Source organism: Emys orbicularis, chromosome 3 (genome assembly GCF_028017835.1).
Source record: "Emys orbicularis isolate rEmyOrb1 chromosome 3, rEmyOrb1.hap1, whole genome shotgun sequence".
Lineage (NCBI taxonomy): Eukaryota > Metazoa > Chordata > Testudines > Emydidae > Emys > Emys orbicularis.
This window is the reverse complement of record NC_088685.1, coordinates 103,079,863-103,093,771: the sequence shown is the minus strand read 5'-3', so window position 1 is coordinate 103,093,771 and position 13,909 is coordinate 103,079,863. Positions and strand designations below refer to the sequence as shown.

The 13,909-nt window shown below is 40.3% G+C and overlaps 1 protein-coding gene across 1 annotated transcript in view; it reads right to left on the bottom strand.

The window, feature by feature from the left end:
* Window positions 1-13,909, bottom strand: part of ENPP3 (ectonucleotide pyrophosphatase/phosphodiesterase 3) — an 84,197-nt gene that overhangs the window by 8,674 nt on the left and 61,614 nt on the right. Inside the window, exons 17-22 of the mRNA XM_065402090.1 lie at window positions 13,123-13,210; window positions 11,958-12,130; window positions 11,816-11,873; window positions 10,877-11,031; window positions 3,194-3,332; window positions 1,852-1,929 (exon numbers count right to left, since the gene is read on the bottom strand). Coding sequence (XP_065258162.1) covers window positions 1,852-1,929; window positions 3,194-3,332; window positions 10,877-11,031; window positions 11,816-11,873; window positions 11,958-12,130; window positions 13,123-13,210 — 691 coding nt within the window. The remainder of the gene's footprint in view (window positions 1-1,851; window positions 1,930-3,193; window positions 3,333-10,876; window positions 11,032-11,815; window positions 11,874-11,957; window positions 12,131-13,122; window positions 13,211-13,909) is intronic.

The following is a 13,909-nucleotide window of genomic DNA, read 5'->3' as shown; positions in this document are numbered from 1 at the left end:
GACTAAATTGTGAAGAGCCTAAGGCAGACAAATCATGAAAAACCCTTTGTTACTATTGTAAATATTCCAGTTTTTTTGCAGATAATTGTTTACATGTTTAAGCACTTTAGGAAAAAGCCATTGTTAATATTATAAATATTTCAGTTCTTGTAAAAATAAATGTTTAGATATTTAAAGCACTTACTGCTTGATCCTTCCCCTGATTCTGTCTCCGGGGTAAGGGATGGGGACGGTTGGTAGGGGATCTCGGTAAGGGTGATAAAGAGCTCCTGGCTGTCGGGGAAATCAGCGGTGCCAGCGCTGTCGACTTCCTCGTCCTCCTCATCTCCTTCTTCATCTTCCCCGTCCGCTAACATGTCCGACGAGGAACCTGCCGCGGACAATATCCCATCCTCAGAGTCCACGGTCAGTGGTGGGGTAGTGGTGGCGGACGCACCTAGGATGGAATGCAGTGCCTCGTAGAAACGGGATGTGTGGGGATGGGATCCGGAGCGTCCGTTTGCCTCTTTGGTTTTTTGGTAGCCTTGTCTCAGCTCCTTGATTTTCACGCGGCACTGCGTTGCCTCCCGGCTGTATCCTCTCTCTGCCATGGCTTTAGAAATCTTCTCGTAGATCTTTGCATTCCGTCTTTTGGAGCGCAGCTCTGAAAGCACGGACTCATCGCCCCACACAGCGATGAGATCCAAGACTTCCCGATCAGTCCATGCTGGGGCCCTCCTTCTATTAGATTGCACGGCCATCTCTGCTGGAGAGCTCTGCATCGTTGCCAGTGCTGCTGAGCTCGCCACGCTGTCCAAACAGGGAATGAGATTCAAACTGCCCAGACAGGAAAAGGAATTCAAATTTTCCCGAGGCTTTTCCTGTGTGGCTGGTCAGAGCATCCGAGCTCGGACTGCTGTCCAGAGCGTCAACAGAGTGGTGCACTGTGGGATAGCTCCCGGAGCTATTAGCGTCGATTTCCATCCACACCTAGCCTAATTCGATATTGCCATTTCGAATTTAGCGCTACTCCTCTCGTTGGGGAGGAGTACAGAAGTCGAATTTAAGAGAGCTCTATGTCGAACTAAATAGCTTCGTGGTGTGGACGGGTGCAGGGTTAATTCGATGTAACGGCGCTAAATTCGACATAAAAGCCTAGTGTAGATCAGGCCTTAGACAAAACATGCATCTGTAGACAAGTTATAGCTCATGGTTACTAATAACTGGAAGCAAAGATAGATGGATGGGAATAACAGGGTTCATTATAGTTGTACACAAGCACATCTGCCTGATATGCATTTTCCAAATAAAAGTCCAGATTTTCTGGTTCACTGAGATACTGCGTGGTGAAGCAGGGGCAGTGTCAAAGAGCTGGTTACTAATTCCAGCCTGTCTACTTCTCCTGCATGGGGTCAAGAGAAGATAAAAGAGGAGCCAGCTACTCCATCTATACACCTACTGGAGATTTCCCCACATCAGGATAATCCCCAGCAACAGCTTTGCAGGCAGTCTCTACTTCCTCAGCACCACCTGAGTGGTTCAAAGAGAGTAGTGAGGGGCAAAGAATCTCCCCAAAGTCTAGTAGTAAGGAATTCAAACACTAATATATTCCAATTAGCAAGAGGCAGTTTTAAGTAGGATTGTCCAGAGAAAAGAGTAAAGGAAATGAATACAGTGGATGTGTTTTAAAATCTTCTATGGCTATTAAAAAAAAACACTTTTTAGTGCAATTGTACTAGATCTGGATATACTGACTATAATCAGTTAAGAAAAGAATGTTTAAAATATTTTAATTTTTTCTTAATTTTCTCTAGTCAATTATCATTTAATAAACTGCAGGAAAATGTTCAGTAGAACCTTTTGAGAACCTACTTTTGAATTCTTCATACATGGGGACCATATTGCTGGTAAGTAAGGCATCATATTGTTCTGGACCAGTTGCATTGAAATCTATAAAAAAAGAATGAAACATTCATTAATGACTGATCTAATATAGGAAGATGTTTCTCTTCCTTTCTCTTTCATCTGATATACGAAGATGTTTCTCAATGTGCAGTTTATGTATCCCTGCAGACAGAAGGCAAATTCTTGCAGGTAATTAAAATCTCACATTAATTTGTGAACTATATAAATATACATACATACATACACCTCTACCCCGATATAACGCGACCCAATATAACACAAATTCGGATATAATGCGGTAAAGCAGTGCTCCGGGGGGGAGGGGGGGAAAGCTGCGCACTCCGGCGGATCAAAGCAAGTTCAATATAACACGGTTTCACCTATAACGCAGTAAGATTTTTTTGGCTCTCGAGGACAGCGTTATATTGGGGTAGAGGTGTAATACATAATTATATATACAAACACACAGATGTTTGAACAGGATTGGGGGCTTGTTCTGTAATACTGGAAAATATTACCCTGGGAAAGACAACAAAAATATCCCTTACACCCCAATAAAAGGTCTCCCTCCTGCAAATTTCGGAGAAAAATGTAATCTGTGAGGAATGGCAGCGAGGAACCATTAGAACAAAGTATGCCACATCTATTCCCCAGGATTTAGTTTACTGCCTCAAGCCTATTCAGATTTTAGCAACCTATATATTTTAAAAAATAGATGCATTGACTTGATCTATTTATATTTCAATGAACTATTGTAGAATACATTTTTTCCCACTGGGAAGCAGGTCCCCAAGAAAAGACTGCTCAGATGTACCAAACTGTGTGGTACCTTTGTGATGGGTAAAAAAAGGGCTATGGGCTGACAACAACTGTTGGACTGTTGCGAAACTAAACCTTCCAATACATCCAAACTAACATAAAAAAAATCAAAATTTACATGGAGTAACACCACATGGGCCAGATTCTTGACTCCACTCTGGTCTCTTTATGTCACTCTGGTCAGTTTTCATCACAGCCAGCATGTCTTCCATTTTTAAAGTAAACCTAAATCTTCTGAACTGAAAATATTTGGGTAGGATTAGAGTCGCTCTGTAGGTGGCTGCTGCAAAATGTATTGACTTTATAATAGCAATTCTGCTGCTTTTGGTCAATGCACAGCCACTGGAAACCTCTATTTTTTTATTATTATTTTTGCACAGCACACGTTACCAAGCAGGTTGCTTTGGTGGTAGATATGCTTTAAACACAAACCCACATCCAGCTGATTAAGATTTTCTAAAACACTAGCTATAAAAAGAATCCTACTGACTGGGAGGATACAGGAACCCGTGGGTGATGTTCAGGTCTAGCTGGTAGTCGGAGCAGTTTTGGCTTTGAGTAGCAGGGATTCTAACATCAGCCCGCAGACAGTCTGGAACAGTGGAAGGAAGCGAAGATGCGTCTGCCTGCTAAAAGGAAAAAGTGGGGAAATAGTGTTACACCCACAGTTGTGGCTAACCTTATGCCCTGTATGGTTTGTGACTTCCTAGAATGGTTTTCATTGAATCTTTTCCTATTTTCATAATGAATCAGCTCAATGCAAGTAATGGAAAATTATGTTTTCTGTAGAGTGTTTTTCCTTGGTCCTTCTGTTTTTCGGTAATCCAATTAGGAAAAACCCTTAGCATGGTGTAAAATTGTAGTAGCAAGGCTAAGGTAGTATCTTAGCCCAAAAAGGTGACACTTTTGGCCCACTCAGCTCTCTAAAAATAATTTCACTTCCTACTGCAGGGCAGTTAACATGTGAGAATCACATACTGGCTGATGTTATTTTAGCCGTATCCAGATGGGATAAGCAATGACACCAACAAACTTTATGGGCTAGATTCTCAACAGCTATAAATCAGTACAACTCCTTCCACTTCAATGAAGCGATGTTAATTCACACCAGCTGAAGAGCTGACCCACGACATTTCAATTCTAATTTCGGTATTTACAACTGGTAGGATTGCACCCACGACAACACTAGAATTGTACTTTATCTGCACAACTGTATTTTATTTTTCAGCAGCAGCTCTTACTTCCATTTCATTTCTTCTCAGTTTTGTTAAGAAAAGTATTTTATTTGATATGAGGATATAATTAATTATATCCATCTTTCATAGCTAATGAGATTTCGTCTGTTTTATTTTTAACACTACATGTTGAGGTTTTTTGATGTGGTTTTTGTTTTAATAATCTAGGAAGCAGCCTAAGCTTTATAAACCTTTATTAGATAGGAAGAGGACAGATGTAGTGCAACATCACTTTTGATCTGTTAAAGGTGAACTGCAGTCAGGGAAATCATGCTTGTGCCTCTTTTTTGCACTTTGTTTAGAAGTATGAAAATCTCTGTATGTGTCCATCCTATGTTCTAGGTGCGCATTACATTAAAGCAATATAATGTAAACGATAAAAAAATTATCCATCAGCAAATATAAGCCACAATCCTGCACTGAGATCCATTAATTTGGACATCTAGCCCCAGAGGGTGTCCTGCTGAAGTTAACAGGGATCCACATGGGTGCAAACCTGCATGTTAGTAGATCTGATTGCCGGATAAGGGACACAATGAGGATTCTATCCTAAATCACTTTAGCCCTCCACCTGCACCTTCTCCAAAAACCTGGGGGGAAATATGGAGTTTGCAGCACATATAGAAAGTTAACAAATCCAGGCTCGGGCAGACTCAAGGGGAAACTGTGATCCAAAGTCAAGAACATCTACAGAGAACACCTTTCCTCCCCACCCACCTCAGCAGTGCTCTCCTGCATGTTGCAAGGAACTCCAGCTGAAGCATGTTCACTAACTGGGACAGTACATCATGAGGAGAGAAATGATCTCTCAGGAAATAAGGCCCAAAACTATTTAAGACTCGGCAGGTTAACATCAATACCTTCCAATTTCATCTGGAAACTTATTAGAGAAGTGCAGTACCTGGTGTAACGGTGGAATTGTTTCCAGTATGAAACTCCACTTAACAAGCAGGTGGAAACATTTATAAAAACATCAGAATGGCGATACTGGGTCAGACCAATGGTCCATCTAGCCCAGTATCCTGTCTTCCGAAGGTGGCCAATGCCAGGTTCTTCAGAGGGAATGAACAGAACAGGTAATCATCAAGTGATCTATCCCCTGTCACACATTCCCAGCTTCTGGCAAACAGGCTAAGGATACCATCCCTGCCCATCCTGGCTAATAGCCATTGATGGACCTATCATCCATGAACTTATCTAATTCTTTTTTTAACCCTGTTATAGTCTTGGTCTTCACAACATCCTCTGGCAAAGAGTTCCACAGGTTGACTGTGAAGAAATACTTCCTTTTGTTTGTTTTAAACCTGCTGCCTATTAATTTCATTTGGTGATCCCTAGTTCTTGTGTTATGAGAAGGATTAAATAACACTTATTCACTTTCTCCACACCAGCCATGATTTTATAGACCTCTATCTTATTCCCCCTTAGTCATCTCTTTTCCAAGGTGAAAAGTCCCAGTTTTATTAATCTCTCCTCAAATGGAAGCCATTCCATACCCCTAATCATTTTTGTTGCCCTTTTCTGTACCTTTTCCAATTCCAATATATCTTTTTTGCGATGAGGCAACCAGATCCTGCACGCAGTATTCAAGATGTGGGTGTACCATGGATTTAAATAGAGTCAATATGATATTTTCTGTCTTATTATCTATCCCTTTCCTAATGATTCCCAACATTCTGTTAGCCTTTTTGACTGCCGCTGCACATTGAGTGGATGTTTTCAGAGAACTATCCACAATGACTCCTAGATCTCTTTCTTGAGTGGTAACAGCTAATTTAGGCCCCATCATTTTATATGCATGGTTGGGATTAAGTTTTCCAATGTGCATTACTTTGCATTTATCAATATTGATCAATATAAATATTATCAATATCAATTGATTAATATCAACATTATTAATAGCTTCAGTTTCTGAATGGTCTCTAAGCATAGCCCTATGTGGAGCTTATTACAGGAATCTAATCACAAGTTGACAAATACATGAATAAATGTGGCAAAGACCATCTTGGAGAGAAAGTGTCATTTTTTCTCACCAAGCACAGATGAGAGTGTGCTCATAACAATGGCTGCTCCCTGAGCATCCAGGAACAGCCCAAGATCTAATACCACACCTAAGTCATGCATCTGGGCTACAAATGGCATTCAAACTCTCCCAATCAGAGGAACCAATATAAATCCCACCAACTGTTCTGGCAGCTTGTCCTAAGCCACCAACATTATTTCACTCCTCTCCAGATACACAGTAATTCTCATCCAAGCCTCAAATTTATATAGATAGTGGGTTATTTATTCTACTGCTCCAGCCAAATCAAAAGAATAGAGATTTAGAGCAAGTTGTCATCTGCATATTGAATATATCACAGACCATATATCTTCACTAACTCTCCCAGTCACCTCATCTACATGTTGAGTGGGAAGGGTGATAATATAGATTTCCATTGTACTTTGCAGGAGAGAACTCTCAAGTTGGAGAAATAAGTACCCACAAAAACCTTTGTGTTCTCTCAGAAAGATAAGAGAGGAACCACTCAGTTCTGTAACAGTCTTGCTAGGCTCCACAACCAAATCAACAAAACTTCATGATCAGCAGTATCAAAAGCTGTTGACAAGTCTATAATAATCATCAGTGATACTTTATCCTCACCCTTTGCTAGAAGGAGAGTCCCAGGTAATCTAATCAATGCAGTGTCTGTCTCATACCCAAATGACTATGGCCAAAGAAACTGGAAGACTTCAGAAACCATCACAGTTGCTCAGCCACAACTCAATGGCTTCCCCATCCCCCAAAAATGGGAGATTTGCTATTGGTCAATAATTAGGCAGAACTGACGTATCAATAAGTGGTCCCTTAAACAATGCTCTCATGAGAGCCTCTTTAAGAAATCTCTTTCTTCATAAGCTACACAGACAGACAATCTGTTACAACAGGTTAGACTCAGAAGAAGACTTTCATCACTAAATCTATAGCTGCATCCTCTCTCATTTCCTCTATCTCAGGTCACATGGTGAACCATGGTGACCTGTGAAGAAAAAAACAGTTACAATGACTTTAGAAAACTAGTCCATAGCTAAAATTACGCAATCCATTCTCCAGTTTATGTTACAAGAATAAGATTTTTTTAAACAACCTAGTAATTAATGTTTCCAGATGCATAATTTATTTTCATTACATGACAAAGTAAATATAGTATTCCGCAGCTGTTGTGGTCTGTCATGTCAATTTTCAGCCACTTCCAGGAGGGTTTTTTTGAGGTAATACCAGCAGAAAAAATACTTAAACCACAAAAAACAAAGATCCCATAAACCCAAAGCACCGAAGCCTTTTTTTCATAAATCATAAAATACCAAACAAGTCTCAAATCTGTTTTCATCACAGTGCAGTAAAGATTAGACTCTTTAAGGATAAGATTCAAAAGCTAAACTAATTTACAATAGTTTTATACTAAACAAAAAATCCTTGCATGTTATTTTCTTTAGCTACAAACATAGTCTAGAGTCATACCCACAGGAACTACAGCAAACTCAGAAAGGCAAATAAAATTATAGTGTTCTAGTGTGCAAATTCAACTCACAACCAACAAAATATTACAAATATTACCCCACAACAGAATTAGCATTCCAGCCTGTTACATGCTGATTGGGTGGGAGAGGTGGGTGGATTGATGCAATCATTTCCTTCCTCTCGAGGAGATGAGTATGTTACCTCAGAAATGCATTCCAAGCACCAATAGTTTAAATCTTAGATTTTCCTCTAAATCAAAGTCACGGGTAACAAAAAAGCCAGCTGCTGTTACTGGTATACTGTCTGTAATTATAATATAAATATTTGTGACAGCTTTTTAATATCCACTCAGAAAGAATTGTTCATTCATAACACTGCTAATCACACACAAAGAAAATTACATATAAGAACTTTTTGAGCCAGATTTTTGGCCCTGCACTTGCCCCTTTGCACTGATCTTGATTAACCAGCCACCTGAGGGAATCCCCAGGAGACAGTCAGCAAAGCCTCAGCCTGCTTCATTTTGTCATCCTGCTTAAGTCTCTCTGTATCTGTCTAGCAGTCAGAAACACACCAACCTAGAGGCACTGCTAACCACTCAGCATTGTTTCTCCAGCTTATAGGTAACCGCAGGATGTACTGCTCGGTTAGAGGAAAACCATCTCCATGGACCTTGGCATCTCCATGGTACTGTGCCCAAAGCATACAAGCAGAGACAGTTATTGTAGCCACCTAGCACTCATCTATTGGTAGAAATAATGAGGCTTTTGGCCTGCTTTCTCATCTTAGAAACTCCTATTTCTTCGGAAAAGTTATATTATATTTAGTTAGCAAAACACAACTGCAATTAACCATGTAGGTTTAGAAAATAAGCCAGTATGCAATCTGACCCTTACATTTGTAACTTTTCTCCATTGTTATTGTCTTTAACATAATTAGAGGGGGGATTTTTACAATACTATTTCATAACCTTCTGATAGAAGGCAGAATCTGTACTACTGATTCTTGGTTGTTATAGACCATTCCAGACACCTCAGTGTCTTTTTATTCAGTGCTCATCTATGATGCAGCCTAAACTTCTATGAGAAACACTCACAGCTGCATTACCTTTGAATTAAGGCTGGTCAAAAATTTTCCATCAAAACTGCGTTTACCACAGAAAATGGGGTTTTCAATAAAACATTTTTAAAGTGCTTTCTTTGAAAATGTTTGGGGTTTTTTGGAAAAGAACTTCCTCCAAAATTGACACTGGTACAAGGAGGAGACACGTACATATATCATGCTATATAAACAAAGTACAGACTTCCCTTTAGCTGGAAAAATCTATTTTAAAATTATTTCCTGTGGGGAATAAAAGCGGGTTAAATTATAGAGGGGAAAGTGTGTAAACTCACACTAGTTTTGCCAACCCTGTGAACCTCCAAACAATTGGTTCAAGAGATTCATGGAAGCATGAACTCTACAAGGTTCACCCATCCCCAGTTATAATTATATCATTTATCAATCATACTGCTTAGGAATTGTAAATACATGGAATATATTTTCAACAGAAACTGCATTCGTATAAACTATTCAGTAGGTTTGTATATTTTTGGAAAGCTTTCTTGGCAGAGAAAGATAATAATAAGCTTAAGAAAACTTACAAGGACTCATTCTTAGAAATTAGTTTGACTTTTTTCTCAGGAATTGATAGGCAAATTGGAGCCCATGTGCATGACTACCACTGAATGGCCAAGAGAAAGCACTTTCTTTTGGTTTTAGTTGTGTTTATTTTCTCATTTATTATTATTTTCTCTCATTGTTCATATTCCATTCCCCTCCTTTGCCCTGTGGGACTGTGTAGTAGTTTTCACCCAATGGCCAGCAGGCCTAGTGGGCAGGCCATGGCTCAACAGTCCCTTCACCCCCCAAAGTCCTGGCATGGGGGGAGGGGAGGAGGTAGGGGAACCCAGGACCTGGCCCAAGTATAGTCTTGGTCACCTCTTTCTGATGCAAGTGACCAGCTTCCCTTGAGCCACTTCCTACATCCCCACTCTCTCTTCAATTTGGTGCATAGGCGCCCCTCAACATGGAGTTCCCAATCAGTGTCAGCAGTTCAGTCAGTCAGATAAGCATTCCTCAACTCTCTTCCTAGTTCCCAGTTATTTTCCCTCAGCAGGGAGAAAGAAAGGGGAAAAGGGTCAGTCCCCTATCCTCCCAGTTGGGTCTTGGCCACAGTCCAGACCCCTTCTTGTGGGTCGCTTTGCCTCCAAAAGCTGCAAACCAACTACTTCTCCTTCATTTTCTTTCTCCCCGCCCAATCCCAGACTGACAGAGTGAGTCCCCTTCTGAGCAGATCCTCCATTTGGAGTATGCTTCACAGCTGCTGAGGGGCAGGGAAGGGCCCGCTTTCCCAGTACTGCTTCTTCACTCCCTGCAATTTTGACACTCATGGCTTGCTCATGTCAGCTGACTCAAGCTCACAGGGCTCAGGCTAAGAGGCTGTTTAATTGCAGTGTAGACATTCGGGCTTGGACTCCAGCCTGGACTCTAGGACACTGTGAGATGAGAGCGTCCCAGAGCTTGGGATGCAGCCCGAGCCCGAATGTGTACACTGCAATTAAAGAGCACCTTAGCTCGAGTCAGCTGGCATGGGCTGACATTAATTACAGTACAGACAGACCATTAGTCTCTGTGTTGGGTCTCTAAATGCCCTCACAGACTGTAAGGCAAGTTCTGCGCCTTTGCTTTCCTATCCTGACTATTTATCTATTTTACAAAAACAGGTTTAGTTGAACCAACTTAACTCTTGTGCTTTGATCTTTGCATCTTTTGTGCCCCTATCAAGTGGCTATTTCCACATTTTAAAATAATTTTTAGGGTATTCAAGGTACAATTAGTTTTGATTAATTTACAGGTTGTTTTTCAAGATATGCTAGATTTAGACAATTCAGGTGTGTTTAAAAAGCATTACAAATGCGTTGCTTAAACCCCCTGCCACCACTTGAAACCAAACACTAAACTGGAATTGTATTGCTTTGGGGCAGTTAAATAAAATTCCATCTTTCCATTACCAGACTCCAAGTAAACTCAACCTGTTTTGTTCTCATAAGAAAAAATATTACATTGTAAGAAAGAAATTGTCTGGAAGAGTCATATAATGTCCCCTGGTTCATAACCCATTTTAAATATATGGAGATATACCTATCTCATAGAACTGGAAGGGACCCTGAAAGGTCATTGAGTCCAGCCCCCTGCCTTCACTAGCAGGACCAAGTACTGATTTTGCCCCAGATCCCTAAGTGGCCCCCTCAAGGATTGAGCTCACAACCCTAGGTTTAGCAAGCCAATGCTCAAACCACTGAGCTATCCCTCCCCCCTTTTCCTAATGAATGCTCTATATTTTCAGAATAGTGGGTCATTCCATTATGAATGGTAAGTATATTTGATAACCTACAGTTTTGTTGACAGTGTACGCACTCCACAGTGGCATCCAGATGTTGTGACTGTATCCACTCACATACTGGTGATGGTGAAGAAGGCAGTAGGTGTTTTGCTTCTGTAGAACTCTAGGTCTCCCATAGGGCAAATTATAGGTCTCTGCCTTCTTTACTAGAATGTAAACATTAGTTACTGAATTTTGTACTTGTGAAAAAAAATTTCTTGACAGAAATGCATATGGGATGAGGAAAAATATACACGAAACAAAATGACGTTTTAATGGACTAAAATGTGTACAATCTAATTAAGTATAAAACTGTTTATTAAGGATCTGTACTTCTGGATATTTGAAATTGTGGAACAATATCTTTCACGGTATGTTAAAAATACATAAATTACTCAAGTATGACAGAGGAAATATCACAAAAATCCAGGGCTTGATTTTCCTCTAACTTATTCTAAGTTTACACTGATACAGCTCTGTGGACGTCAGTGTGTCAGTGAAGTAAGAATCAGGGCCTAGCTGACTATGAAGTGTTATATAAACCAAGTGCCAAGAACATCCACCAAAAGAACCCAGTTATGCCCCCAGAATTGTGTGAACAGATGAAGGGCAAGAGATGGCTGAAAGGCTGGGAACAGTAGTTTTATCTCCTGTTTTCCTAAAGTACTTTGGGCCTGATCCAAAGCCCACAGAAGTCAATGGGTGTCTTTCCATTGACTTTAATGGGATTTGGATCAGGACCCTAAGGAGAATTGTTGCAGTAAAAGATTCTCAGCTAACCTCTTCTCCATAGACAGGAAAGAGAAAGGGGGAAATTACTAATTATGGGCAAGATTTGGTCATCCTTACTTACCTTCAGTTGCACTTTACTCTGCAAATAGTCCCACGGAAAGCAATAATATAAAATTTAAAAAACACAAGGGCATAGATTTTAGATCACCAACAACTTACTTTCTTCTGTCGTGAGATTTAATCTTTCATTTATTGCTTCCAATATGCCTGGAAATGCCTGTAAAATATAATATTAAAAGATTGTTCAGAAAGAATTCATGTTCTGATTGATTAAAAACAAAACTCTGGACCCATTACTTACTAGTGAGGCACATGTGCAACCTAACTCATCCAGAGGAGTTGATGTGGTAAAGGGGCACGAAGATGGAGGTGATTCTTCTTTTGAATGCAATGGATTATAGAAAGGCGTCTTCAAAAGATGATTTAAACTGCCGTGAGTTCCATTGTTTGGTGCAGGTTTAATATGCAGCAGATCTGATTAAAGAGGTTACAAAACATTTGAAATTTTTGCAAAAACATCCTGATGCCCTACAGAAGAAAATACCAAGTGTTTCATTTGCCTGACAGCTACTCCTTTATGAATTTCTTCTAAATATGACAGTAGAATTTCAACTACCTGAACCACTTGGGCAACCACAGATGCATACGGATAATTGAAACTCTGAATAATAAAAGGTTGAGTTTATCGGGATTCAACAAAAACAAAACTGAAATAAATATTTAAAATATAATGCAGCACTGCAACAAACAATTAAGAAACTGGCTAATTAACCAATTGCTTAAAGTCAGGCAGTTGAGTTTGCAATTTGTTAAATATGGAGGGTCTAATAGTTTCCACAGTATAACATAACTGCTACATTTTATGTAAAGTTAAGCATTAAGGTGTTGCAGGCTGGTCATTTCTGCGTAGTTTTTACACTCTCAAGCGGTGTTGTAGGCATGAGATCTGATTATTTTTATTTTAACTATGTTACAGGTGTCATTATTTGAGACCATTACATTATATTATGAGGAGCACTTCATTTTATGTGATCTTTAAAAAAATTACAGAAAATTACAACCATAAACTTTGGGATACAGTGGCCTATCTAAAATTCTGACCAAGAGCTGCAACTATCTGCAAGATTTCTGTCCCAAGATGACCATAGGGAGCCCCCATATGAACTCAAGCATATTTGCAGCACATATATTTGTTAGGAGCACCTTTCCTCTTATGATTCTTTCTCCAATCCTCCAATCAGGAAAATTTCCCTACTTTGCAGCTAATTTCTTGATAAGTGTGAGCCAATATACATAAACTTGAAATATAATGTGACTTCCGTGGGCGGAGTGAGGCAATTGGTACAGTGTTAGCTTCTGGATGCATTCACTAATGTTTCTGTAATCTTTGTCTTAGCTCATAACATATTAGTATCTGAAAACCTGTTTGTGCATTACCAGCTGCAGTACTGGTTCTCTATACTCACCACACATTAGATTATAAATTTCTATGTTTTCAAAAGGTTCCACTTCCGTTTTTTCTGTAAAGCTTGGGCCATGTGCTATGAAGATAGCCTGGATTGTAATAATAAAAGTTGTTATCTAAAAGAATTCAAACTAGAAAACAACATGAGTTAGATTTTAAGAGAAGTAAGAGTGTTGGGGCAGATTCTGCACTCTGTCACAACAGTTAAAATCAGTGGGATTATTTTGATGTAAGAGAGCAGAATTTAGTCTTGCAAAAAATGCCTTAGGCACCTAACTACAAAAGTAGGTTACCAGCTGTGGGTCACAAGCAGGTAGGTGCCTCCCTGCAGCCAGGGGCAGCGGAAGCTTCCTAACAGAGGGGAGGCCACTGGCACCTGAACCGTGGCCCCACCCCTCGCACCACCCCTTCCTCCCGAGGCCCTGCTCCCTCACCGCCTCTTCCCCTCCAAGACCCTGACCCCTCCCCCCATCACTTGGCCTTACAGCTGGTTAAAAGTGGGGGGGCTATGTCCCCGCCCCCCACCCCTGTTCCAGCACTCCTGCCTGCAGTCTATACTCAGGCACATATCTCCATGACAGGGTCAGGGCTGAGTACACACCTGTGTCGTCAATATCTCCCATTGGCTATCCTAGTTGGCTCCCCACCTAATGTGCTGGCTTTTATGAATTTCAGACTAAGGTGCCTATCTCTCTGCATGCATTCTATAGGGAGCCTATGCACCTAACTCAGGCTTTGGGAATTGCTGTGTTGTTCCTGTGTTTTTCTAAGGCTTAAAAGTTACAATG